Source organism: Vicia villosa, linkage group LG4 (genome assembly GCF_029867415.1).
Source record: "Vicia villosa cultivar HV-30 ecotype Madison, WI linkage group LG4, Vvil1.0, whole genome shotgun sequence".
NCBI classification, from domain to species: domain Eukaryota; kingdom Viridiplantae; phylum Streptophyta; class Magnoliopsida; order Fabales; family Fabaceae; genus Vicia; species Vicia villosa.
The window spans coordinates 112,355,075-112,380,494 of record NC_081183.1 but is presented as its reverse complement, the minus strand read 5'-3'; the positions used below and the strand labels follow the sequence as shown (position 1 = coordinate 112,380,494).

Here is a 25,420-nt window from a genome sequence, read left to right as displayed (position 1 = left end):
AAAAAAGAGAAGAAGGTTTTGGAGGAAGAAAAATGGTTTCTCTTTTCTGAGTTTAGGAAAGAAGAGAATGAGTGAATGAAGAAAATAAGGGTGATATTGGACCTTTATATAGAAAGGGAATACTAAAGGTTGGTTTAGTTTCTTAATAATTGATTAGACTGCAGTTGGTTTTTCCAAAGAGAGGAGTTATTACATCCGCCGTTTCCCGCCCTTGGAAGTTGAACAGCAATCATGAAACTGATTCACGCACGTCTTGAAATGACGTTTTGAAAAAGTAACGTTACTGTTTAGTCATGATTAGGGCTAAAGAAGTAGAAACGTCAAGTCCAAAGGCTAAGAGGTCGCGAAGAGTATTCGGAGTTTACATGTTGCATTAATGAAGAGTACTGTGGAGGATCTGAAAATATATTTTGACAAGAGATTGAAAAGATTTGCTAAGAAATAGTGCTGATAAATATTATATTTAAACGAAGGGAGAAGTTAAGCATATAAATAAGTGCTTTTACAAAACATATGAGGTTTCGATTACAAATAAGAACGCAACAGATAATAAGGTTCGAAGCAGCTAGTTGAAACCCTCAGGGAGGTTATTCTTGATCTTTGAATATTGTGACTCCCAAGAAGTCATGCGGAGTTCAATCACCGATCGTTGTTTTTTCAACCTTTCGATCTCAGGAATCAATTTTTGAGCAGCCTCGAAATGTGTGATCCCTGATTGTACTATTTCGACCAACTCCTTTTGGTTGGATTGTTGGATGGTTGCCTGGCTGCGTTCAGCTTCCTTGATTTTCTCCTCAAGTGCCTTTATCTCTTGTTTCCAGATCTTGATATTTTTTGCATGATCATCAAAGGCCTTCTGGTCTTCTGATTGCTTAAGTTTGAGGACCTCGCCTCGTTGGGTTGCATCTACTGCAGAATTCCATGAAGAATCACGGGAGGCCATTGCTTCAGATAACTCTCTTTCGATACTTCGTTTTCGAAGGATATCAGCTTGAAGTTGCTCAACCAGAGAGCCTAACAGAACAAGTACGTCTGAGACTGTTGTGGAGACTTGAAGTAAATCTACTTTTTTCAAAAGTTGATTTAAACCATGACTCTTAAGAGGATCCCGAATGAGGAGATCCACAAGATTGACATCGAAGAACCGCTCTTTGATTTGTCGAAGCAGGCTAGAAGTGTCTTCTTGGTTGCCAGACCCCACAGTCGCAACTGGAATAGCGTCAGGACTTGGAGACGAAGAAGTATCCACATTCATGATAATCTTCAAGAAACTAAGAGGATCAGCATGCTTTAATTGTTCTAGCTCCGAAGGCGTAGGGGCAGGCATTGAAGTGGTCCCAGGATCAGCTTTTGTGTCAAGAGTCGAAGCTTCTTGAAAGTTTTGCTTTTCTAGTTTGGAAGTTTCCTCCATAGCATCTGATTCAGACACAGTGTCGTCACTATGATGAGGATGCAGATTCACATTGTCACTACCTGAGAGGGCGTGATCTTCGCCTTCCAAACTTTTGTCTTGATGAGTAGCTGGAGACTCATCAGTAGAATGACTTTCTTCAACGGGTTCATCGGGCAGCATAGTGTTGATGGGCTGAGCATCTTCGACCACGGGTGAAAGAGCAGGAGCTTTGTCTCGAGAAGTATCTGTGTCAGATAAAGCAGAGTTAGTCATAAGAATAAACCTGTAACAAGTTTGTCAACGAAGCTAAAGATTATTATTACCATAGAGTTTGGGAACATCAATGGTAAGACCAGGATCTTTGAAACCTGAAGTAGCAGTGCCAGCATCATCCTGCAATAACAAGGTAAAAAAGTTAATCCCATTATTTAGATAAAGTCACAAGTTAATATGCGAAAAAACCTGAAAGACCTTGGTTTGGATATTATCTGGACTTGAATTGTGACTTTCGACAACAAGTATGTTGCTAGTTGTTTTCAAAGGGGAATCTTCAGAGGACGCTTTATCAGTAGGAGAAGCAGTTTTGGAGGGACTTGCTCCCTTTCCCTTTTTCGAAGGAGTAGCAGATTTTTGTCTTTTCCTAAGTCCTTGTCTAGTGCAAGGAGGAGATTTATCCTCATCATCTGAAGCAGCGGACGAAGAAACTTTCCGTTTCGGACCAGTTGGGGGCTTCGAACTCTGAAAAGACAGATGATAAGCAAAGGGACTATTGATTACAGATTATATAAGATTAAGAACGCAAAAGGTGCGTACCGTAGGCTTTTTATCAGGATTGAGAGAGCCACTTTCACTGGGTTTGTCGCTTTGGGATGTCCCAGGATTCTTTTGGGCAGGAGTCTCTTTGATCTTCCTCCTATGAGCAACAGCTGTAGTCGAAACTGAAATTAGTATACCAGCCAAAAAGGAAAAGTCAGTCGAAAAGATTGTCTGAATCCAAACCTTCAGGTATTGGAGTCAAGACACGAACGTGTTCGAGATCTATATGGAGATGTCCTTTGAAAGTATCCAAGGTATGCTTAGTCGGAACCACCCGTTCAGCGCGTTTTTTACTACTGTTTTGAAGATCTTTTAAAACGTTGCCACACACAAACCAATCTGGAAAAGGGGGGCTCAAAGCCACACCAAAATCCGCGCTTGGCAGTGGAGGAAATTTTGGAGGATTAAGTTTGAAAGCCACTTCATAACGTAGTTCTGGTCGAACATACGAGGGCAATTTCAACTTATCCAGTTTGGCGGAAAACTTTTCGCGCAAAGTGATTGCAGCCTCACGAACGGTCCGACTAAGATCATCAGGCCTATAGATAGTTTCAAAAAATTTTTGGAAAGCTTGTATTTCTTTAATATGAGTTGTAGTACCTTTACGAAAAGTCTCCTGCACATCAGCAAAAGCTGCAGTTAGTTCCTGCGTCAAACTATCAGCATCAAAGATTTGAGAAGTATAATAATTCGTCCACCATTGATGGAAGTCTGGTGTACAGTAAAAGGAAGGTTCGAAAGGAATAGGGGAAAGGTTGGTGACGCCAGCATATCTGTTAACTTTTGTTTCACATTCTTCTTCTGACAAGTATAAGGTGTGGAAGCACATATGACTCCTTTTCTCATATAAGCATTTTGGTTTTATTTGGACCAATCCAAACTGTCGTGAAACCAAATTTGGTTGATAGCACACAAGAATGCATTGCCCTTTCGATGGTCGAAGACGGTGGAGGAACAACCTTGGAGTCAGAAAAGATTCCCAAATTTCCATAAGCTCAGTTTGTTGATCCTGAGATGTTGGTGGGAATTTCTGAGTAAACCATTCAGGACCCTTGGTTCTATGTACAAACGGAGCCATAGACGGATCGAATTGACGACGCTGGGCAAACATCATCATATACGCTAAGAAGTATTCTTGAAGTTTCCCAGGCTCTTCTTTTGGAGTCAGGTAAGCCAACCTAGTTCCTTCAATAGTTCGATTCCTGATTTTGTCATTTTCCTCCTTGACTTTCCCTCGAAACGGAAGATGAGCTTCGAACGTAGCATTTAGCCACAGTTGCAAAAGCCAGAAAGGTCCAGCATAAAGTAAGGTACCAGATTGGTAATTCTTGGTAAGGTTTGCAGCTTCGCTAAGGTTTTCATAAAGAAATCCCAGAAGTAGTTGGCCAAGATTGAGCTTTTTTCCATTATGCAATTGATTAGCCATGCAAAGATATCTCTTTGCAACTTGTATGGATCTTGAGCAGAAAGCACATCGCGAAAGCCATAGCGCCAAGAAGGCAATATGTTCGTCATCAGAGACTTCTTCGTTCGCGGTAACATGATGTTGTTGGATAAACGCAGTATAAGTAACTGTCGAATTATTAAAGCCAATTGTGTCAACATCCATCTCAGTGGGATCGAAGTCTTCCCCAGTTGGTCGAAGTCCTGTAATCGCAGCTACATCGAAGAGAGTAGGGGTGACCATTCCACATGGGAGGTGGAAAGTGTTGTGGGAAGCATCCCAGAAATGGACCGCTGCTACTAGCATGGGTTGGTTATATGTTAAGCCTGTTTTTGATAGTTGGATCAAATCGTAGATTCCTAACGATTTCCAGTCAGATTCTTTCTTTTTCTCTACTTTTTCTAACCAGGCAAAGTACAAGTCAGGATCTTTGGCTAAAGGGAGTGACCTAAACACTTTCACAAAGTTGGTCATATAATTTAACCTAATTTTTGGCAAAGCCAAAGGGGCTACGGTTGAAGTTTCTTCAACATTAGCAGATTCTCCTGAAGGAGAGCAACCCTCTTCATCTGTGTTAGCTTTGCTCACTAATGGCCTAGTCTTATAATAAGCAGGGAAGAACCTACTTAGGGTTTGGTTATCTTCACCCGGCAATGGACCAATAAAAGCAAAAGATTTTCCAGAAAGTTCAAAGGGTATGATTACCTGGGAAGCGTAGATAGCGCGAACTTCTTCAACGTTAGGGTTTGGAATGTGTTCGTGTTCACCAGACCGTGTGGTGGATTGGAGCTTTAGAGCAGGTTGAAGAACATTGGAAGATGAAGCCATCGGACGAGTTTTGAGAAATTCAGATTTGAAAAGTTTGAAGATGTTGGTTCCTTTGTTTGATGAAGAAGACGGAGAAATAGGAATGAGAAGTTGTAAAAAGAATGCAAGTCCAAAGTATTTAAAGGTTTAACGGAAATCCTTTTTAAATCTTTTGGGTAAAACCCAAAGGACACGTAGCGAATGATGATTTAATCCAATGGCGGTCAAAAGATTCAGCCTTACTCCTAGTATATAGGAGTAATGATCAGGAAGTAAGGTCAAGGACGTGGGAATGTAAGTTATGAGAAGACATTTTGAGAATGACAAGACGTTTCGGAAACAGAGATTATCAATGATTATGACGTTTAGTCAGTAGTCTTGGAACTATCAAAAATTTAATAAGCGACGAAATCTTATGATGGCAAAAAACGCCTATTTCTGTTGATCTTCGAAACAGGCATTTATTGGGGGCAATTTGTTAGTTGAAGATTTCGTTGAACAAATATATGTGCTTCGAAGGAGTGTATGATCGAAGGCAAGGTGGTTACTGATGACCATCTCTGAGAAATATAAAATGGCTACTGATGGCCATGTTTCGATAGCAAGAAACGTCTAAGTTTTTTATGAAGGTAATGGCTACTGAAAGCTATTGGAAGGACATATCCTCGAAGACTTAGACAAAATTTATAAATTTGCTTAAGTATTATTATTTAGCGTGTTTGTTAGTAAGTGTTTATTAACATACTGCCACGCGTCGAAGATGGACTCAGGCGGGAAGATTTGAAATTCGAAGATAGTTGCGTAACTGCTTATTCACAGATGTCATCGCTGGAAGTTCTTATGAGAAACGTGGCAGCGGATTAGCGTAGGGCCGTTATGGTCGAAACTAGTATAAATAGGAGTTTTTATGATAGAATTCCGTGTGTTCATTTTGTACAAATCACTCACATATTTACTCAAGTATCAAGCGTTAACGAGAACGAGTTCGCTGAGAAAATGTACGTATGACACCACCATCTTAATACATGAGTATTATCTTTTATTGCTTTTCGTTTTCGAATATCTTTAAATTCTTGCATTCTATTTACTTCTTGTCATTTACATTACTGTATCTTTACTTTCATGTTATTTACTTTCATGTTATTTACTTTCATGTTATTTACTTTCAAGATCTTTAACAGTTTTATGTTTTAAGATTCTTTACATTTAAACAGAATTGCATGTTACGTTATCTGCGTTGTTTACATTTTAAAGTCATAATCACATATAATCAAGTCATCACTAAAAGTGTATGTTTTCAATCGAATAACATTTGTCGAAGACAACGAATCATGAACATGGTTCTAAAGAATATTGATAACAATCTAATTGACTATGTGTCCTAGGATCAATCTAGTCGATCCTGCGAGTAACCAAATCATATTTATTATAGTTTGGAGGACTAGCGGTTGTTTACCGGAAATCACCGTAAACAGCGTGATACCATGAGAACTTCAGTGCTTCTGCTTCTGATCTCAAGTTCTTCTAATGCTTCCATAGACCCATGTTCTGATTCTACTTGACCATCTTCTGGTGTCTTGCCAGACCATGTTCTGATGTTGCATGCTGAACCTTCTGAGGCAGTGCTTCTTGCACTGATTTTGTGCATACTCTTTGTATAATTCCTGAAACGGAAATTGCATAGTATTAGAGTACCACATTATCTCATACAAAATTCATATCCTTGTTATCATCAAAATTAAGAATATTGATCAGAACAAATCTTGTTCTAACAATCTCCCCCTATTTGATGATGACAAAAACATACATAAATGATATGTATTTGCGATCAGAAAAGACAGACGGCTAAGGACAATTACACAGCTATAGCATAAGCATATAGACAATGTGTGAATACGTCTCCCTCTGAGATTAACAATCTCCCCCTGAGATAAATGATCTCCCCCTGAAATAAATACTAGAAGAATTTTATAAATAAAAGACTTCCCTGAGTATTTCAGTAGAGACATTCACTTATGCTTAGATCTTCAAAACATTCACAGCTTCTGATTCTTGCTTCCATAGGACAGCTTCAGAACTTGAATTTCCTAGATCTTCGGAGTATTCATAGCTTCTGATTCTTGCTTCCATTGGACAGCTTCAGAGCTTGAATTTCTTCTTGAATCATTGCATGCTAGATTGTTTCAGAACATTGTTGAATGTACCAGAGCATCATCAGAGCATCTCTACATCCTGAAATGTTACAAAACAAACTAAATGACGAAAGTCAGCATGAATGAATCAGAACATAGAATATGTTTCAGAACATATAATATGTATCAGAGCATACAAACATAATGTTGCAGAGCATATTTTGTAACTAAAAACATGCATCAGAACATATAAAGAATACGAATGAAAGGAATATTCTATCATCAGAATATCAGAACATTCTTCCTTCTTGCTTCTGATCTTGAAGCTTTCTAGCACTTAGCTTGCTTCAATTTCCAAGATCTTGATTCTTTATAGAATTGCTTTTCCTCATCTCTTTGCTTCTCATGTTGAGCTTTAAAGAGGATCTTCAATTCCTGCAAGACAACACTCAAAAGCATAGAACTTTGCAAGTTCTGTTAGAAATATGGAGCCTTTCTCCCAGTAACTGATAAAATAAATCAGATCATTTATCACACTTTTCTCCCCCTTTTTGTCATAACATCAAAAACATAAAAGATTCAGATGAAAAACGAGACAAACACATAGAAGAAAAGGATAATTATCATTAAGCTCAAGAAAACAGAAGTACAGGAGTACAAGAAAAAAGCAAAAGAAGATGCAAAAACAGATGCAGCAAAGCAAAAAAGAAAAAAACAACTAAGACTCAATCTAAGATGACCCTAGCTTCGACAAGATCTTGGCCAGCATCTCTTGAATCCCATTGTTGTGCTCATTCTGCCTCTCCATGAAAGCTCTAAACTCAGCATTGACTGAGCTTTGCTCATTCTAGTTCTTCTGAATAACTTCCAGAGTCCTTGCAAGACGGGAAGGTTCATCAGAAGAAGCTTCACAACTTCTATCCACAGGAATGGCATTGTGATCCGCAGCTTCCATAGTTAGATCATTTGCATGATTTTCCTCAACAGGAATGGTTTCAGCAACATGATCTTCAGCATCTGCTTCTTGCATAAAAGTATCTCCATACTCTGCAGCAGGAACCTCAGAATCTCCATTCTCAAGTGCCTGAAGAATGGCAGCAAGATTCCTAGGAGCAGAAGGACCTTCAACTTCTGGTGGGTCAACAACTTCTGGAATGACTAAGCTTGGGTCTTCCACAGAAGGATTTTCCCTCAGAAAGTCAAAGAGCGTCCTGAAGTCTCCAATCAAAACAGGATATTGAGGTTTCTAGACCACAACTTCCCTGCATGGGTTAGCTTACATTGCAGTAGTAATCCTTGCTTCATCCAGTTCATCCACAAACTTCTTTTCTTCAAAAATATATCTCCCTCTGAGACGAGCAAACCAGAAGTCTTCATAACTTCTCAGAATTCCACGAGGCCGTGGAGCAGCTTCTACATAAGCTTCCTGAAGTTCTATAAAACAAGCATCTGCTTTTCTTCGTAAGATTCTCCAGAACTTTCGCATAGCAACGTCATTTAGGCCAGAACATTCAGCAATTCTGATAGTATCGAAGATTCTTCTAAGATTCCTCTTTACCATTTCAAAAATTACTTCAATAGGGTATAAACGGCGGGATTTTATTTTGGTTCTTGAAGAGACAGGGTTAGGGACAGAATAGGGTTGAGGCTCTCTATCCAACCTATGAGAAGATTCTGCTTCATTGTCAGAATCTAACACTACCATTTCAGCTTCAGGACGAGGCTTTGGAGTGTAGTTGCAATCACGGAGCAATTGCTCATGTGATGCAGAGTCTGGAAGATCAGAAACACATGGGTTGTTTTGAGAGGTGGAAGGAATGGGTTCAAAGTTTTCATGGGGAGGAGGTTGAGCGATGGATATATTTGTGTGTGGTGGAAAGAGAGTTTGTAGGGGTGGTATATCCATAACAGGATTATCAAGGACCTGGTTAGAATCAAGGTTAGTTGAGGGTGAAGGAGAAGGAATGGGAACATCTGGAATGGGTGAAGGAGGAGGAGTAAGGATTTTAGTTACAGGAGAAGTGGGAGGTGTAAGAACATGAACTTTGATAGGTGATTCTGATGGGGCTTTATCTGGTTCAGGGGTTAGGGCAACAGCTATTGGTGCAACTTTTGAATGTAAAGCAGGAATAGAATTAGGTTCAGAGAGACGTATACCTTTGGATACCTTATGAACAGCTTCGAACACAGCCTCAAGCTTCTTCTGCTTCTTACTCTTCTACTCTTCAACAATCTTAGCTTTACCACGAGAGATTTCTCTCCTTCTGGCAGATTCCAGAGCTTCCTTCTTATTTACAACAGCATTCTGACCTTCAACTGCTTGAGTTGTTGGTCTTTGCAAGATTTCTTCCTGCTGATTCACAGCTTCTTGAACAGCCTCTTCTTCATCGGAGTCATTAATAATCAACTTCCTTTTTCTTATTTTCTTCTTCTCAATCACTTTAACATTTTCAGCATTTTTATTCGACTTCTTCTTCTTCTTCTTATCAGCAACTTCCTTCTTATTCTTCTCAAATTCAATTGAAACAGCCTGAACAACTTTAGCAATGACTTCTTCTAAAACAACTTCTTGAGCAGTAGCAGCAGCTACATTCTGAACTACCTTTACCTGATTAACAAAAGGATGATCAAATTTTCTTTTGGTCCTTCTTTCCTTCTTTTCAGCAGCTTGAGGAGCAGCTTCTGAAACATCTTCTAAGGCAGCAGCCCTAGAAGTTTTCTTGCGTCCTACTTTAGCAGGAGCACCTTTTTCTTGGCCTTTTACTCCTTCATCTTCTTCTAGTGACTTCAGATACCTGGTTCTGACTCCTGGTACCTCACTTCTGAAGAAGGTTTCAAAGTCAGCTAGAACAGGGTCTCTTCTGCTTCTTGTTCCAGCAAGAGGTTGAGGGGTTTTGATGATAGTATCAATCACCTTCATCTATCTCAGAGTGAGAGCCTTCAAGCAACTCCCAGTGGTGACAGCAAGGTCTTTGATAGTACCTTCAGTTTCCAGATTCTCAACAATCTTGGAGTGAACCATAAGGTTTGTAATGATTCTTCCAAAAGGAGTAATAGTACAATTTTTCACTCTGAAGGCATTTCTGGAATCCCTCACAGCATTTCACATGTGATTGAAGATTATGTAGATAACATCAACCTTCTTCTTGGTGGCAATGCAATACAGAATGTATTTCTGCTCATTGTTGACGAAGTCTGCAGCATGTGTTCCTTTCCTATGATAGAAACACCCTAGAAGAATCTTGGTCCAGATTTTATAAAGGTCTCTCATGTCCTTGACATTCTTTATCTTATTTACATCTGTGTAGAGAGTAGACAACACAACTTCTCAATCAGCCCTTTGATCAATTTCAAAAGCCCCCTCAGGGTTTCTCAGATCAAACATCATTCTTAGGATGTTCTCGGTCACTACTACAAACTTCCCATGGACGAAAGACAAGATGGATTTAGGAGCAACTACTGCATGCACCCAAAACTCCTTAACAAGATCTGGGTAGACCGGTCCACAAAACTCAGCAAACAATGAAGTCCATCCTTGAAAGATGATATCTTCTTTAATATGAAATTCATTTCTTCGATGCTATCAAAGTCTACCATGAGTTCACAAATAACTTCCAAGTCCTTCTTAGGAATGGAGCAGGCAACAACCGGAGTGATTTGCTGATTTTCTTCTTCTTGAAGATGAAGAGGGACAGAAGAGCCAACAATGTGAGATGATGAAGCGGCCATTGAAACGGAACAGAAATTAGAAGAACAATTTCTGGGTTTTCGCTTAGGTTTTGAGAAGAGACTGAAAAGATTGCAAAAGTGCATTCAAGAAGAAGGGTAGAATGGGAGCGAAAAAGATAAACGTTATGATTTGAAATGTATTTATAGAGACGGATTTGAAAAAGAATGCAATAAAATTTTGAGAATGAACAGTTACAGAATCAAAAGAAATCAATTGCATTAAATGATGAATGACGTTAGGTGAGAGAACGTGGTAAATGAAATGATTTAACACAGTTACCTAGGACGGCGTCCCATCAGATTCTTCACGCTTTTTACTAACCGTACAAACACGTGTTAACCATCAGAAACTAATTGATGACAGCTGTGTTATCTTGAATAGACTTTACACCTTTTGATTCTGATCACTGCTTCTGATTGTCATTCTTTAGAAATGATCTAGTTCTGATAGGATCATCTTTCTTCCCAAGGATCACATCTTTTGAGTGAGCTGATGAAAGTCTAGATGATCATCTGACTGTTGGCTCTTTAGAAATCCTAAGATTCTCTAAAGATGCAGCAACTTGATCTTCTGATCCATTGCTTTTGAGACTTTCAGCTTCTGGAGCTTTGCTTCTTGGTTCTACAGCTTCTGATATGTCAATATCTATATCTGCAAAATTCTCAAACTGCTTTGGTTTTTCAAGACCAAGCTTATCATCAAACCTGATATTTATTGATTCTTCTACAACCAATGTTTCAGTATTGTATACTCTGTAGCCTTTAGAGCATTCAGAATATCCAAGAAGAAAACATTTTTGTGCCTTAGAATCAAACTTACCAAGATGATCTTTAGTATTCAGAATAAAACACACACATCCAAAAGGATGAAAATAAGAAATGTTGGGCTTTCTGTTCTTCCACAATTCATAAGGAGTCTTATTTAGAATAGGTCTTATAGAGATTCTATTCTAAATATATCATGCAGTGTTTATTGCTTCTGCCCATAAGTGCTTAGCCATATTGGTCTCATTGATCATGGTTCTGGCCATTTCTTGCAGAGTCATATTCTTTCGCTCTACAACTCCATTTTGTTGTGGAGTTCTAGGGCAAGAGAAATCATGGGCAATACCATTTTCTTTGAAGAACTCCTCAAAGAATCTGTTCTCAAATTTGCCACCATGATCACTTCTGACCTTTATGATTTTGCACTCCTTCTTAGATTGGATCGGAGTGCAGAATTCAAAGAACACTGAATGAGACTCATCCTTGTGTTTTAAGAACTTTACCCATGTCCAGCGGCTATAATCATTTACGATGACTAATCCATATTTCTTCCCTCTGATAGATGCTGTTTTGACTGGTCCAAACAGATCAATATGCAGAAGTTCTAACGACCTTGAGGAAGAAACAACATTCTTAGATTTGAATGCAAGTTTGGAGAACTTGCCCTTCTGACATGCTTCACAAAGAGCATCTGATTTATATTTCAGATCTGGGAGTCCTCTTACCAGATTTAGTTTGTTAATCTGAGAAATCTTTCTCAAACTAGCATGTCCTAATCTTTTGTGCCAGACCCATTGCTCTTCAGAAACAGACATAAGGCAAGTCACCTTCTGCTTCTCAAGATCTGAAAGATCAATCTTATAGATGTTGTTCTTTCTCTTGTCTGTAAATAGGATTGAGCCATCCTTCTGACTTACAGCCTTGCAAGACTTTTGATTGAAGATTATATCATAACCATTGTCACTTAATTGACTTATAGACAATACGTTATGCGTTAATCCTTCTACAAGAAGTACATTAGTTATGGAAGGAGAGTTACCAAAACTTATGGTTCCAGAGCCAATGATCTTGCCCTTCTGATCTCCTCCAAACTTGACTTCTCCACCTGGTTTAAGCACCAGGTCTTGGAATGTAGACCTTCTTCTCGTCATGTGTCGCGAGCACCTAGAGTCCAGGTACCATGACATTTTGTGCTTTGTCCTCTTTGCAGCTAAGGATATCTGCAACAGAAATTATCTTCTCCTTAGGTACCCACAATTTCTTGGGTCCTTTCTTGTTAGTTTTCCTCAAGTTCTGATTGAACTTGGGTTTAGCATAATAGTTAACAGGAGGAACAACATGATATTCTTTAGGTTTGACAGCATGATATTTCTTAGGTTGTGTCACATGCTTCTTGGTCTGTACAGTGTTAAAACTCTGTGCATGTGAAGTGAGCCTAATATCATGTGCATGGCCATATTTGAACTGATCATACAAAGGCTTGTATGTGATTTTCATATCATCAACAGGTTCAAATTTATGTGAGGTATCACCCTCATAGCCAAAACCAAACCTTCTGTTTCCAGAAACACCATATATCATAGAAGCAAGATGGCTTCTGCCAATACTTCTAGATAGGAACTTCCTGAAGCTCGAGTCATATTCTTTCAGAATATGATTTAGACTAGGAATGGAATTTTCTAATTCAGAAGGAGATCCACTATTTTTGGATAAATTTAAAACTTTTTCCTTCAGTACAGAATTTTCCGATTCCAACTTCTTAGTTTCAAATTCAAATTGCTTTTTCAGCTTTTTGTATTTGATACTAAGGTGAGCCTTGAGTTCCAGAAGTTCAGTCAAGCAGGAAACTAATTCATCTCTAGATAGTTCAGAAAATACCTCTTTAGAATCTGATTCTGATGTAGATTCTGATCCATCATCCACTGTGGCCATCAGTGCAAAGTTGGCTTGCTCTCCTTCAGAATCTGATTCTGATTCTGATTCAGAATCATCCCATGTTGCCATAAGACATTTCTTCTTATGAAACTTCTTCTTGGGATTCTCCTTCTGAAGTTTTGGACATTCATTCTTGAAGTGTGCAGGCTCATTGTATTCATAGCAGACAACTTTCTTCTTGTCAGATCTTCTGCCACCAGAAGATTCTCCTCGTTCAAATTTCTTTGAACCTCTGAAGCTCTTGAACTTCCTTTGCTTGCTCTTCCAGAGTTGGTTTACCCTTCTGGAGATCATGGACAGTTCATCTTCTTCTTCTGATTCTGATTCCTCAGAATCTACTTCTTCTGTCTGAAAAGCGTTAGTGCATTTTTTAAAATTAGATTTTAATGCAATAGACTTACCTTTCTTTCGGGGCTCGTTTGCATCCAGCTCTATCTCATGGCTTCTCAAGGCACTGATTAGCTCTTCCAAAGAAACCTCATTCAGATTCTTTGCAATCTTGAATGCAGTTACCATTCGACCCCATCTTTTGGGCAAGCTTCTGAAGATCTTCTTTACATGATCAGCCTTGGTGTAGCCTTTATCCAGAACTCTCAATCCAGTAGTTAGCGTTTGAAATCTTGAGAACATATTCTTAATATCTTCATCATCCTCCATCTTGAAGGCTTCATATTTCTGGATTAGAGCTAGAGCTTTAGTCTCATTGACTTGAGCATTTCCCTCATGGGTCATTTTCAATGACTCATATATATCATAGGCAATTTCCCTGTTAGATATCTTCTCATACTCAGCATGAGAGATAGCATTCAGCAAAACAGTCCTACATTTATGATGATTCTTGAAAAGCTTCTTTTGATCATCATCCATTTCTTGTCTGGTAAGCCTTACGTCTGTAGCTTTTACTGGATGTTTGTAACCATCCATCAGAAGATCCCATATTTCACCATCTAGACCAAGGAAATAACTTTCCAGTTTATCTTTCCAGTATTCAAAGTTTTCACCATCAAATACTGGTGGTCTAGTGTAACCATTGTTACCATTGTATTGCTCAGCAGAGCCAGATGTAGATGTAGATGTGTTTGTTGGAAGTTCACCAGCCATCTTTTACTGAAGCGTTTTTCTCTTCCTGGATCTTTTCTAAACACGATTAAGTGCTTGCACCTTAGAACCGGCGCTCTGATGCCAATTGAAGGATAGAAAAACACTTAGAAAGGGGGAGTTTGAATAAGTGTAGCTTTAAAACTTGTAAGATAAAAACAATTTGCACAATGATTTTTATCCTGGTTCGTTGTTAACTAAACTACTCCAGTCCACCCCATTGGAGTGATTTACCTCACCTGAGGATTTAATCCACTAATCACACTTGATTACAATGGTTTTCCACTTAGATACACTCTAAGTCTTCTAGAGTATCCTGATCACAACCTGATCACTCTAGGAACAAACTGCTTAGACAACTTCTAAGACTTGCTAGAGTATACTGATCAACAACCTGATCACTCTAATCCTTTACAAATTAATGTAAACAAGTTCTAAGAGTATTACAATGCTTCTTAAAAGCTATAATCACAACTGTGATATTTCTCTTAAAGTTTAAGCTTAATCTCACTAATATATTACAATAGCAATGTAGTGAGCTTGATGATGAAGTTGGAGAGCTTTTGAATTTGACAACGTTTCTGTATTATGCACACGTGTCGTGTTGAGCTTCTCATCAGAACTTCATATATATAGACACTTGAGAAGATGACCGTTAGGAGCATTTAATGATTTGCGTAATCCGTACAGCATTGCATTTAATGTTTCACTCTTTTGTCAACTACCTCGAGCCTTGTTTCCGCTGTGTCTACTGACGTTGCCTTTAATAGCTTCTAACGTTCCTTTTGTCAGTCAGCGTAGCCTTCCATCTAGTACTTGCTTCTGATCTGATGTTTGTGTAAACAACGTTTGAATATCATCAGAGTCAAACAGCTTGGTGCAAAGCATCTTCTTGTCTTCTGACCTTGAAGTGCTTCTGAGCGTGATACCATGAGAACTTCAGTTCTTCTGCTTCTGATCTCAAGTTCTTCTGATGCTTCCATAGACCCATGTTCTGATTCTGCTTGACCATCTTCTGATGTCTTGCCAGACCATGTTCTGATGTTGCATGCTGAACCTTCTGAGTCAGTGCTTCTTGTGCTGATTTTGTGCATACTCTTTGTATAATTCCTGAAACAGAAATTGCATAGTATTAGAGTACTACATTATCTCATACAAAATTCATATCCTTGTTATCATCAAAACTAAGAATATTGATCAGAACAAATCTTGTTCTAACAATATATACCTTCTCCCCCTTTGTCATTAGCAAAAAGGATCGGAAAAGACTTAATGAAAATAAACATATTATTTAAAATAAAACTATTTTTTTTACCTATGTGTTTTACCTCATGAGTGACTTCATTAAACATTCATCCTTGATGAACTTGAAGCCTTTGTTTCAAAGTTGGCTTTTGCTTAGAAGAGTTTGCTTTAGTCCTTCAACATAAAGTACATTTTTAATGGATATGAAAGTTAGTGCTCCAACTTTGACAATGCCAAGAATTCTTCTCTTAAGGTATTCTCCATATGAAATAACCATTGGACTTTAGCACTATATTTGAAAGTTAGTTTATGTCTCCCATCAAATGCTTAGAACCACCAATCATCATAACAACATTTATTTTAAGTGGCCCTTGAGCAAACCTACAACACAAATTAAGTTTGATTTGGTACCCAATGTTCTTTGGGTCCATCATAGTTAGTTCCCTTTTTAACTCACACATAATGACCACTTGCCATGCTTAAGTTTCTAACATAACAAGCATTAGGTGTATGGCCAACAATACCACAATAAAAGCAAGTAGGTATAAAATTGCTTCTATATCTAGGAGTATAAGATTTATTCTTAATGAACCTTTTCCTTTTATGATAATAATGAACCTTTTGTGCTTTATTCACTTTTTCATTGTTGGATTGGTCACTTGCCTTCATAAAGATAGTTTTACTAGTACTTGGTTTTTAAACTTTGAATAACCAATACAACTTTTATGATTAGAAAATATTTGTTGTCTAAGGACATTATCCAATCCAATTTGTCCCTTTTCATACCTTTCAAGAACTCTTTTAATTGGACAATTTGGAAAGAAAGTGATTCACACTCTTTGCATGTAAGACTTTGTTTTTCCTTTTCAAGAAAACTTTGTTTTTCAATTTGAAAATCTTTTTCCATGGTGTCAATCTTTTATTCAAGAGATAAAATATGTTTCTTTTGAGTTGACACCTTTTTATACAAAATCTTACATCCATTAAGTAATTCATCAATAAGATTTAGAGCATCATTATTATAAGAAGATGTTTCATTACTAACCTCTTCTTCTTCGTCATTGTTTACCCAGAAAAATGGTAAACAAGCGCTAGTTTCCTTTTTAAAGGTTACTTTTGCGGAGTCAACTAGAATACTCCAGGACTGATTGCTTTATTTGTTATATTATGTGTATCTAATTCGTATTAAATGTAAATAGTGACATTAAATGTAAATAGTGACTTTAAGGTAAAAGTAAACGCTGAAATTCAAAGCTTTAAAGTAAATCAAAGCAATAAAAAAAAACAGTAAATGTGCACTGAAAGATGAAATGTAATGTAAAATGATTGCATTAATTAAATTGGTACGCATACGTACATTCCAAAGTTGACCTCGTTACTCATTATTGCGCAGAGGTTTGAGTTTACTTGTGTTTATGTAGAAAATGCGGACCCCTAACTATTCCTATGGAACTTTCTTAAATAGTAAAAATAAAATAACTACTACTAAAGGTCGACTGTTTATCAGTCAACACGTGTCTTCGACATGCAAGATCTTCAATTATGAGACCTCCACGCATCCTGTAAGAACTGCCAAAAAACTGCCTGAAACTGCCTCTTAACTTCCAATACCTCTTGACTTACACTTCAGTTTCTTCAACAAAATTCTTAAGTCTTCGCATACTTTTGGTCTGGTCGAACGTTGAAGCCTCTGATAATCTTCCTAGTCGAGCAGCTTCGACTACTAAACATTACTTAGTCGAACCACTTCGACCCAAATGGCAATGTAGATATTAACTTGAGGCCCAATTACCAATTTAGGGCCTTTCTACCAAATTGAGGCCCAATTGCCAATTTTGGGCCCTAGTTGCCCATTTATTAGTAAGTCGAAATCCTAGGGTAACAAATTGCCCCCCCAAGCGACTTCTTTCGACTGACTTTAGGAAAGAGAAAAGATGTCGTTTCAGTTCTTTCTTGGGTTTCGACTTTTGTTAATTCCCATTACGCCATGATTACGTTTCATTTTCCCAGGCACTAATTATTACCTAAACGCTAGGTAATGGGCTATTAACTGCTCCCAGCTTGCTTTTGTCAGTTTCCAAGATATTCAATACGACCTTTGGCTTTCTAATTTCCTTTCCCCACGTTTGTCTTGCTGAAGTAACTACACATTCTCTATATATAGCCTCATTCCTTCCTTTTTTTTTTACATCTCCATACGCACAACATCTTAAACTTTTTCATCTTTTCAATCTTTTCAAACCATGCCACAACCTTTAACAAACGCCAACATAAGATCCTGCATCAAGAAAGAATTTAAGCTTTCTGCAGAAGAGTTTGATGCGAATCACATCAATGCTCGTGCTCTCTATGCTAGCCAGGGACTTGAATTTTATCCTGAAATTTTAGATGGTAACATCTATCCCTGCATGCTGATTGAGTTCTGGAGATTTGCATCCTTGCGCATAGATCCAGAAGGAAGGACTATTATAACCTCCAAAAGAAATTCAATGTTCTGAAGCTGTCCTATGGAAGCAGAAATCAGAAGTCATGAATGTTCTGTAGATCAAGCACTGTGAACGTCTCTACTGAAATACTCAGGGAAGTCTTTTATTTAAAAAATTCTTCTAGTATTAATTTCAGGGGGAGATTATTCATCTCAGGGGGAGATTGTTAATCTCAGGGGGAGACATATTCACATGCTTATGTTATAGCTGTGTAATTGTCTTTAGCTGTCTGCTCTTTCTGATCGCAAATTCATATCATTTATATATGTTTTTGTCATCATCAAAAAGGGGGAGATTGTTAGAACAAAATTTGTTCTGATTAATATTCTTAGTTTTGATGATAACAAGGATATGAATTTTGTGTGAGATAATGTGGTACTCTAATACATTGCAATTTCCTTTTCAGGAAATATATAAAGAGTATGCACAAATCAGCGCTCAGAAGCTTTATCTCAGAAGGTTCAGCATGCAACATCAGAACATGGTCTGGCAAGACATCAGAAGATGGTCAAAGCAGAATCAAAACATGGGTCTATGGAAGCATCAGAAGAACTTGAATTCAGAAGCAGAAGCACTGAAGTTCTCATGGTATCACGCTCAGAAGCACTTCATGGTCAGAAGACAAGAAGATGCTATGCACCAAGCTGTTTGACTCTGATGATATTCAAACGTTGTATACACAAACATCAGATCAGAAGAAAGTACAGGTGGCAGGCTACGCTGACTGACAAAAGGAATGTTGGAAGCTATTAAAGGCAACGTCAGTAGACACAGCGTGAACAAGGCTCGAGGTAGTTGACAAAAGCGTGAAACATTAAATGCAATGCTGTACGGAACACGCAAAGCATTAAATGCTCCCAACGGTCATCTTCTCAAGTGCCTATAAATATGAAGTTCTGATGAGAAGCAAGGTTACGAATTTAAAATGAACTCAACACGAATTCTGAAAGAACCTATTCTGAATAACTTGCTGAAACGTTGTTTAACTCAAAGATCAGAAACTTCATCTTCACCAAAGCTCACTACATTGCTGTTGTAATATATTAGTGAGATTAAGCTTAAACTTTAAGAGAAATATCACTATTGTGATTAAAGCTTTTCAGAAGCATTGTAATAGTCTTAGAATTGATTACATTAATTTGTAAGTAACTAGAGTGATCAAGTGTTGATCAGGATACTCTAGGAAGTCTTAGCTTGTGTCTAAGCAGTTGTAATTAGAGTGATCACGTGGTGGTCAGGATACTCTAAGAAAGTCTTAGCTTGTGTCTAAGCATTTGTTCCTAGAGTGATCAGGTTGTGATCAGGATACTCTAGAAGACTTAGTCGTGGGCTAAGTGGAAAACCATTGTAATCTGTTGTGATTAGTGGATTAAATCCTCAGGTGAGGTAAATCACTCCGTGGGGCTGGACTGGAGTAGTTTAGTTAACAACGAACCAGGATAAAAATAACTGTGCAATTTGTTTTTATCGTTCAAGTTTTTTAGACTACACTTATTCAACCCCCCTCTTTCTAAGTGTTTTTCTATCCTTCATCAAACAGGTCTTGTACTTTGTCTATGAATGACCTCGAACCTTCAATTGCATGGAGGTGCTCCAGAATGATAGTCATAGTAGGCGTTGTGATCGATACCCGTTGAATCATCTTTTCGGTCAGATCCCCACAAAGTTATTCCATGTCTGGTCTCTGAACTCGTAACGGCAAGAGGTCAAGACTTGCGGTTGTGAAAACCAAATTTGAATGAGAATTCCCCAACTCTTAACATGTAACCGGGAAAATCCATAATTGTAATTTTGTAAAGTGTACTTAGTCTGAATAAGGAACCCCAACTCTAAACACCTGTTATGCATGAGATGTATGGGATGTATGGTATGCTTGTAAAGATCTTTGCAACATTAGAAATTGAATTTGGTTGCAGCTTGTCTGGAGAACTTTGACTTTTCGTCTTTGAACGTCCTTCTATAAGAATCAAGCTCACCATACCAAGTGGGTCATAGCCTCTAATTCAAGATACCGTATTTTTGAGCTTTGAAGGTATCTGGTTAGAGGAAAATAAATCCTCTTGCCCCTTGATATAAATCTGGCTTTTGTTCTTTCAATAGCATCTACAAATTGTATGCCATGATTCCTTGAAAAAAGGTTAGTTGAACATGATGATAGTATGTGGATTCTATGCATTAAGTAAGGACATAAGGGGATGAGGACCAGCGAGTCCTACAAAAAAGTTCAAGTTCGTTAGAGTACAACCAAAAAAAATTTGCAAGAAATTTAGGTTGTTAGATAATGAACACAAGAAAGTCACACAAGATCCTTAGCCTTAAAGGCTTGCACGAGGTCTATAGGTAAGTGAAGGATAGAAAAACACTTAGAAGGGGGGGGGGGGGGGGGTTGAATAAGTGTGACTTTAAAAAGTTGTAAGATAAAAACAATGAACACAATTATTTTTATCCTGGTTTATTGTTAACGAAACTACTCTAGTCTACCCCCTTAGAGTGATTTACCTTGACTGAGGATTTAATCCTCTAAGTCTTCTAGAGTCTATTGATCACAACTTGATCACTCTAGGAACCTTTTACAATCAATGTAAAATAATGTATACAAGAGTAAGATTGCTTCTTATAAAGCTGTAATCACAACAGTGATATTTCTCTTAAGTTCTAAGCTTAACACTGACTAAATATTACAAGAGTTTGTGAGGTTGAAGATGAAGTTTGTGAGCTTTGATTTTGACAGCGTTTTTGTATATTGCGCAAGTGTTCACTATGTTGCTTCTGATCAGAACTTCTATATATAGGCGTTGAGTGAATATGATCGTTGGGTTGCATTTAATGCTTTGCGTGAATAGTACAATGCTGCATTTAATGTTTCACACTTTTGTCAACTACCTTGAGCCATGCTTTTGCTGCTTTTACTGACGTTGCCTTTTGTAGCTTCTAACGTTTCTTTTGTCAGTCAGAGATTAGACTTAATAGCCTGTCATCTTGTACTTGCTTCTGAACTCAGATTTGTAGATAAAACATTTGAATTTCAGAGTCAACAACATGGTGCAGAGCATATTCTGAGGTAGCCATCCAGAACCTTCTGAGTCAGTGCTTCTGAGCGCTGATTTGTGCATACTCTTTATGTATTTCCTGAAATGGAAAATGCAAAGGATTACCGTACCACATTGTCTTATACAAAATTCATATATAATGTTATCATCAAAACATAGAATATTTATCAGAACGAATCTTGTTCTAACAATCTCCCCCTTTTTGATGATGACAAAAACATATATAATTGATATGAATTTGTAACCAGAATATCAGATGACAAAAGACAATTACACATATATAGCATAAGCATATAATCAGAGTGTGTAAATATGTCTCCCTCTAAGATTAACAATCTCCCCTTGAAATTAATACTAGAAGAATTTTATAAATAAAAGACTTCCCTAAGTATTTTTCCATTTCTATCAAGACTTTCACTTTGAATAGAACTTCAGAACATTCAGAGCTTCTGCTTCTTGCTTCCATGGGACAGCTTCAGAGCTTTGAATTTCTCTTTGTAATTAATTGAATCAGAACATTCTTGAATTGATCAGAGCATTCTTGAATGTTATCAGAGCATTCTTAAAAAGATGTATTAGAACATTCTTCTTGCTTCTGACCTTGAAGCTTCACAGCACTAAGCCTGCTTCAAATCTTTAAGAATGTGTTTCTTCTTAGAATTGCTTTTCTTCATGTATTTGCTTCTCATGTTGAGCTTTTTCAGAATATCTTATTCCTGCAAAACACTATCAAAGACATAGAACTTGCAAATAATGTTAGGAATGTTGAGACTTAATCCCAGTAACTGATATTATGAATCAATTTCAATTATCAAGTTTCTCCCACTTTTTGTCATAACATCAAAAAGCATTAAAAGATTCAGATGCAAAAGACACACAAAGTAAAGAAGATAGAATTTCATTGATAAAATATCAAAAGATACAAAATGATTAGAAGCAGATGCAGAAAACAAAGAAATACAAGCTAAGACCAAAGATAGACTACGACTGGCTAAGCTTAGAAGCTAAGAAGGCCAGAAGGTTTTTAATCTCAGCAGAGTCTTCTTTTGATTCTTGATGAAGGATCTGAATTCCTCATGAGTATCCTCATGCTTGTCCAGACGAGTAGCCAAAGCAGCTTGATTCTGTTGAAGAGCCTTCATAGTGTTCATCAGAATAGAGACAGAAGGTCCAGCAGAAGAAGCACCAAAGCTATCTTCCATAACAGGAGGATTCTCAGCATTAACTTCAACCATGAGAACATCTCCAGGATTTTCCTCAACAGGAATTGTCTCAGCAGGATGATTCTCAACATCAGCTTCAGTCACAAGAACATCTTCATGATAAACAGGAGCAGGGATTTCAGCATCTGGATTTTCAAGAGCAAGAAGTATTTCAGCCAAGATCTCTGGAGGTGTTGGAGCAACTAGTTTTGGTGGGTATTCAACTTCTGGATATACCATATTTGGTACTTTAACAGAGGGACTCTCCCTAAGCCAGTTGAATAAAGACTGAAAGTCACTAGTCAGAACATTGTAGCGAGGCTTCCACACAACCATAGCCAGAGGATGCACTTCTTCAAGCTCATCAACAGACTCCTTCTCTTCAAGAGATTTCCAGTTGTTGATGGGGTAGAAGTAGCTTTCTTCAAAGTCCCGAAGGAATCCAGAGGGACCAGGAGCATCAGCCAAACAAGCTTCTTGAAGCTTCAAAAGGTCAGATTGAATTTCTTTTCTAAAGGCCTTCCAGAGATTCCCGGAAGCAACATAATCCATCTTAGAATTATGAGATACCTTCAGTGCATCTAGACAGAGAGATCAAAAGGTTTGGTTTTGAAGTAAGTGGTTGAAGAGTCTGGGTTAAGAATGCAGTAGGGTTCAAGTTCTCTTTCAAGAGCAAGAACCGATTATGCTTTGTTGTCAGAGTCCAAGACCACAAAAATAGGGTCAGTTCAAGGTTTAGGTTTATAATTTCAATCACGTAGGAGGTTGCTGAAAGAATTAGAATCAAAAGATTCAGAAGCAGCGGTATTGCAGACCTCAGAGTTGTCTACAATTGTGGGTTGGAATGTGGAGGAGGTTGAGAGATTGAGATAGTGGTATGAGGAGGAAAGAGGGTGTTAAGGGGTCAGAGTTTAAGAATTGGTTTAGGAACAGGGGGGTCAGAAACAAGAATAGGCGCAGTGCCTTTAGTCTTGGGTGATGGAGGAGGGGTGAAAACTTTGGAGGTTGGAGGTGATTTAGCTAGGGCTTTTTCTGGTTGAATATCTGGTTGAGAAATGTGGGGAACATCTGTTGATACAAATTTTGAAGATAAAACAGGTACATAACCAGATTCAAAAATAACAATACATGAAGATCGCTTCTTGAGAAGCCTTTCAGGTTCTTCTCCAACAATCTTCCTCTTCTTCTGATGCACCACCTTCTGCTTTCCTCTTAACACTTCCTTCTTTATTTCTTCTTCCTTCTTCTCTTCTTCTTCCTTTTTCTTTTCTTCTTCTTTCTTCTTCTTGTCTTTCGTCTTATCTTTCTTCTTTTTCTTCTTCTTTTCTTCTTCCTTCTTATCATCCTTCTTCTGCTTTTTCTTTTCAACTTCTCCTTCTTCCTTCTTATCAACAACTTCCTTTTCATTTCTCTTCTCTTCACTAATTGGTGGAAGTTATAACCTTCTCTTTATTCTCCTTTCTTGCACAACTTCTGGAACTTCTTCCTTAGAAGTCAAAAGTTTCTGCTTGCTTATCCAGATAGGATTACAATCAGAGTCAGCTTCCCTGTGCATAGTAATGTAATGAACAATAGCTTATGGTCATTCATTTCTGAAGAACACCTCAAAATCATCCAGAACATGACCTCTTTTGGTTCTTACTTCTGGGTTGGCTTGAGGAGTGGCATCAACAGTTTGGATAATATCCATCTTCTTCAAAGTATTAGCGTTCAGAGTACTCCCAATAATAGTGTAAGGATTATTGATTGTACCAACAGACTCCAGATGTTCAACAATCTTTGATTGAACCAGAAGATTTGTGATGATTCTCCCAAAAGGAATAACATTCCTCTTTTTGCTAGGGCACTTCAGCCTGTTTTCATCTCTAGAGTCATTCACAGCATTCCACAAATGATTGAATATGATGAAGGGAACATCCACCTTTTTCTAAGTACCAATGCAATACATAATGTATTGCGGGTCCCTGTGGTAGAAGCAACCCAGAATAATCTTAGTCCGTACCTTGTATATGGTTTTCATATCCTTAACCTCTTTGGATTTCTTCCCATTCTGAAAGATTTCTGTATAGACAGCATCCCAATCAGCTCTTGGAGTTGCTTCAGTAGCACTTTCAAAGTTCATCAACCCAAACAACTTTCTTAAGAGGGTTTATGTGATTATGAAGAGTTCACCATGAACGAGAGAGAGAATAGATTTTGGCATAACTGTTGCATGCACCCAGAATTCCTTCACTAAGTCTGGATAGACAGGTCCACACAAATCATAGAACATTGGTTCCCATCCTTGAAACCTCATATTTTCTTCAAGATGAATCTCATGTTTTTCCAGATTTTCAACATCTACCATTAACTCACAGATGACTTCCAGTTGATCCAATTGAATCGAACAGGTTATTGGTGGAACGAGTTGTTGCTCTTGATGTTGTTGCTGAGAAGACGAACCAACGTTCTGAGTAGAAGATGAAGCCATGGAAGCTCTTCTGAGATTTCTGGTTATCTTTTTAGGGTTTGAGAAAAGAGAGAAAAGGTTACAAAAATGCATAAACAAGAGAGAATGAATGTAGAAAAGAGAAAATGAGATTATGAGAGATGTATAAATAGACACGGATTTGAAACAAAATGTAATTAAATTCTGAGAATGAACAGTTACAGAATGCAGAGAATCAAATGCATTTAATGTTGAGTGATGTTAGGGTAAAACATGATATTTGAAATGATTTGCACAGTTACCTAGGGCGGCGTCTCATCAACTGCACGCATTCTTGTCACTTGAGGGTGAACACGTGTTAATCTTTTGGAATAGCTTGTGACAGCTATTTTACTTTAAAATAAATTCTGAATCAACTTAGACATATGAAACGTTAGCAATAACAGAATCAGAATATCTAATTGATCAACAATTTCAGAACTTCTGATAAGAAAATAAATAATCATTTCAAATCTAATCCATATATCAGATCATCTCATCCTTTCGCTGTGGGCATAAATCCATACTGATATTCTTCAGAATGAACTTAAACCTATCTTCAGTAAGGGGTTTTGTGAAGATGTCAGCCCATTGATGTTCTGTATCAACAAAGTTTAAGGAAAGAACACCCTTCTGAACATAGTCCATAATGAAGTGATGTCTGATCTCAATATGTTTAGCTTTAGAATGAAGAATTGGATTCTTAGATAAACAAATAGCAGAAGTATTATCACAAAAAATAGGAGTGTTACTTTCATATATCTGATAATCTTCTAACTGACTCTTCATCCTGTGGTGTCGTTTTTTTTTACCTCCCCGTTTCACTTGGGAGGACGGCACACTAAACCCTT

The 25,420-nt window shown here is 37.8% G+C and overlaps 1 protein-coding gene across 1 annotated transcript in view; it reads right to left on the bottom strand.

Moving 5' to 3' along the window:
* Window positions 1-22,654, bottom strand: part of LOC131597688 (flocculation protein FLO11-like) — a 51,636-nt gene extending 28,982 nt beyond the window's left edge. Inside the window, exons 1-8 of the mRNA XM_058870366.1 lie at window positions 22,476-22,654; window positions 22,193-22,370; window positions 9,087-9,200; window positions 8,837-9,020; window positions 2,207-2,331; window positions 1,856-2,131; window positions 1,717-1,786; window positions 892-1,638 (exon numbers count right to left, since the gene is read on the bottom strand). Coding sequence (XP_058726349.1) covers window positions 892-1,638; window positions 1,717-1,786; window positions 1,856-2,131; window positions 2,207-2,331; window positions 8,837-9,020; window positions 9,087-9,200; window positions 22,193-22,370; window positions 22,476-22,654 — 1,873 coding nt within the window. The remainder of the gene's footprint in view (window positions 1-891; window positions 1,639-1,716; window positions 1,787-1,855; window positions 2,132-2,206; window positions 2,332-8,836; window positions 9,021-9,086; window positions 9,201-22,192; window positions 22,371-22,475) is intronic.
* Window positions 22,655-25,420: the final 2,766 nt, after the last annotated feature.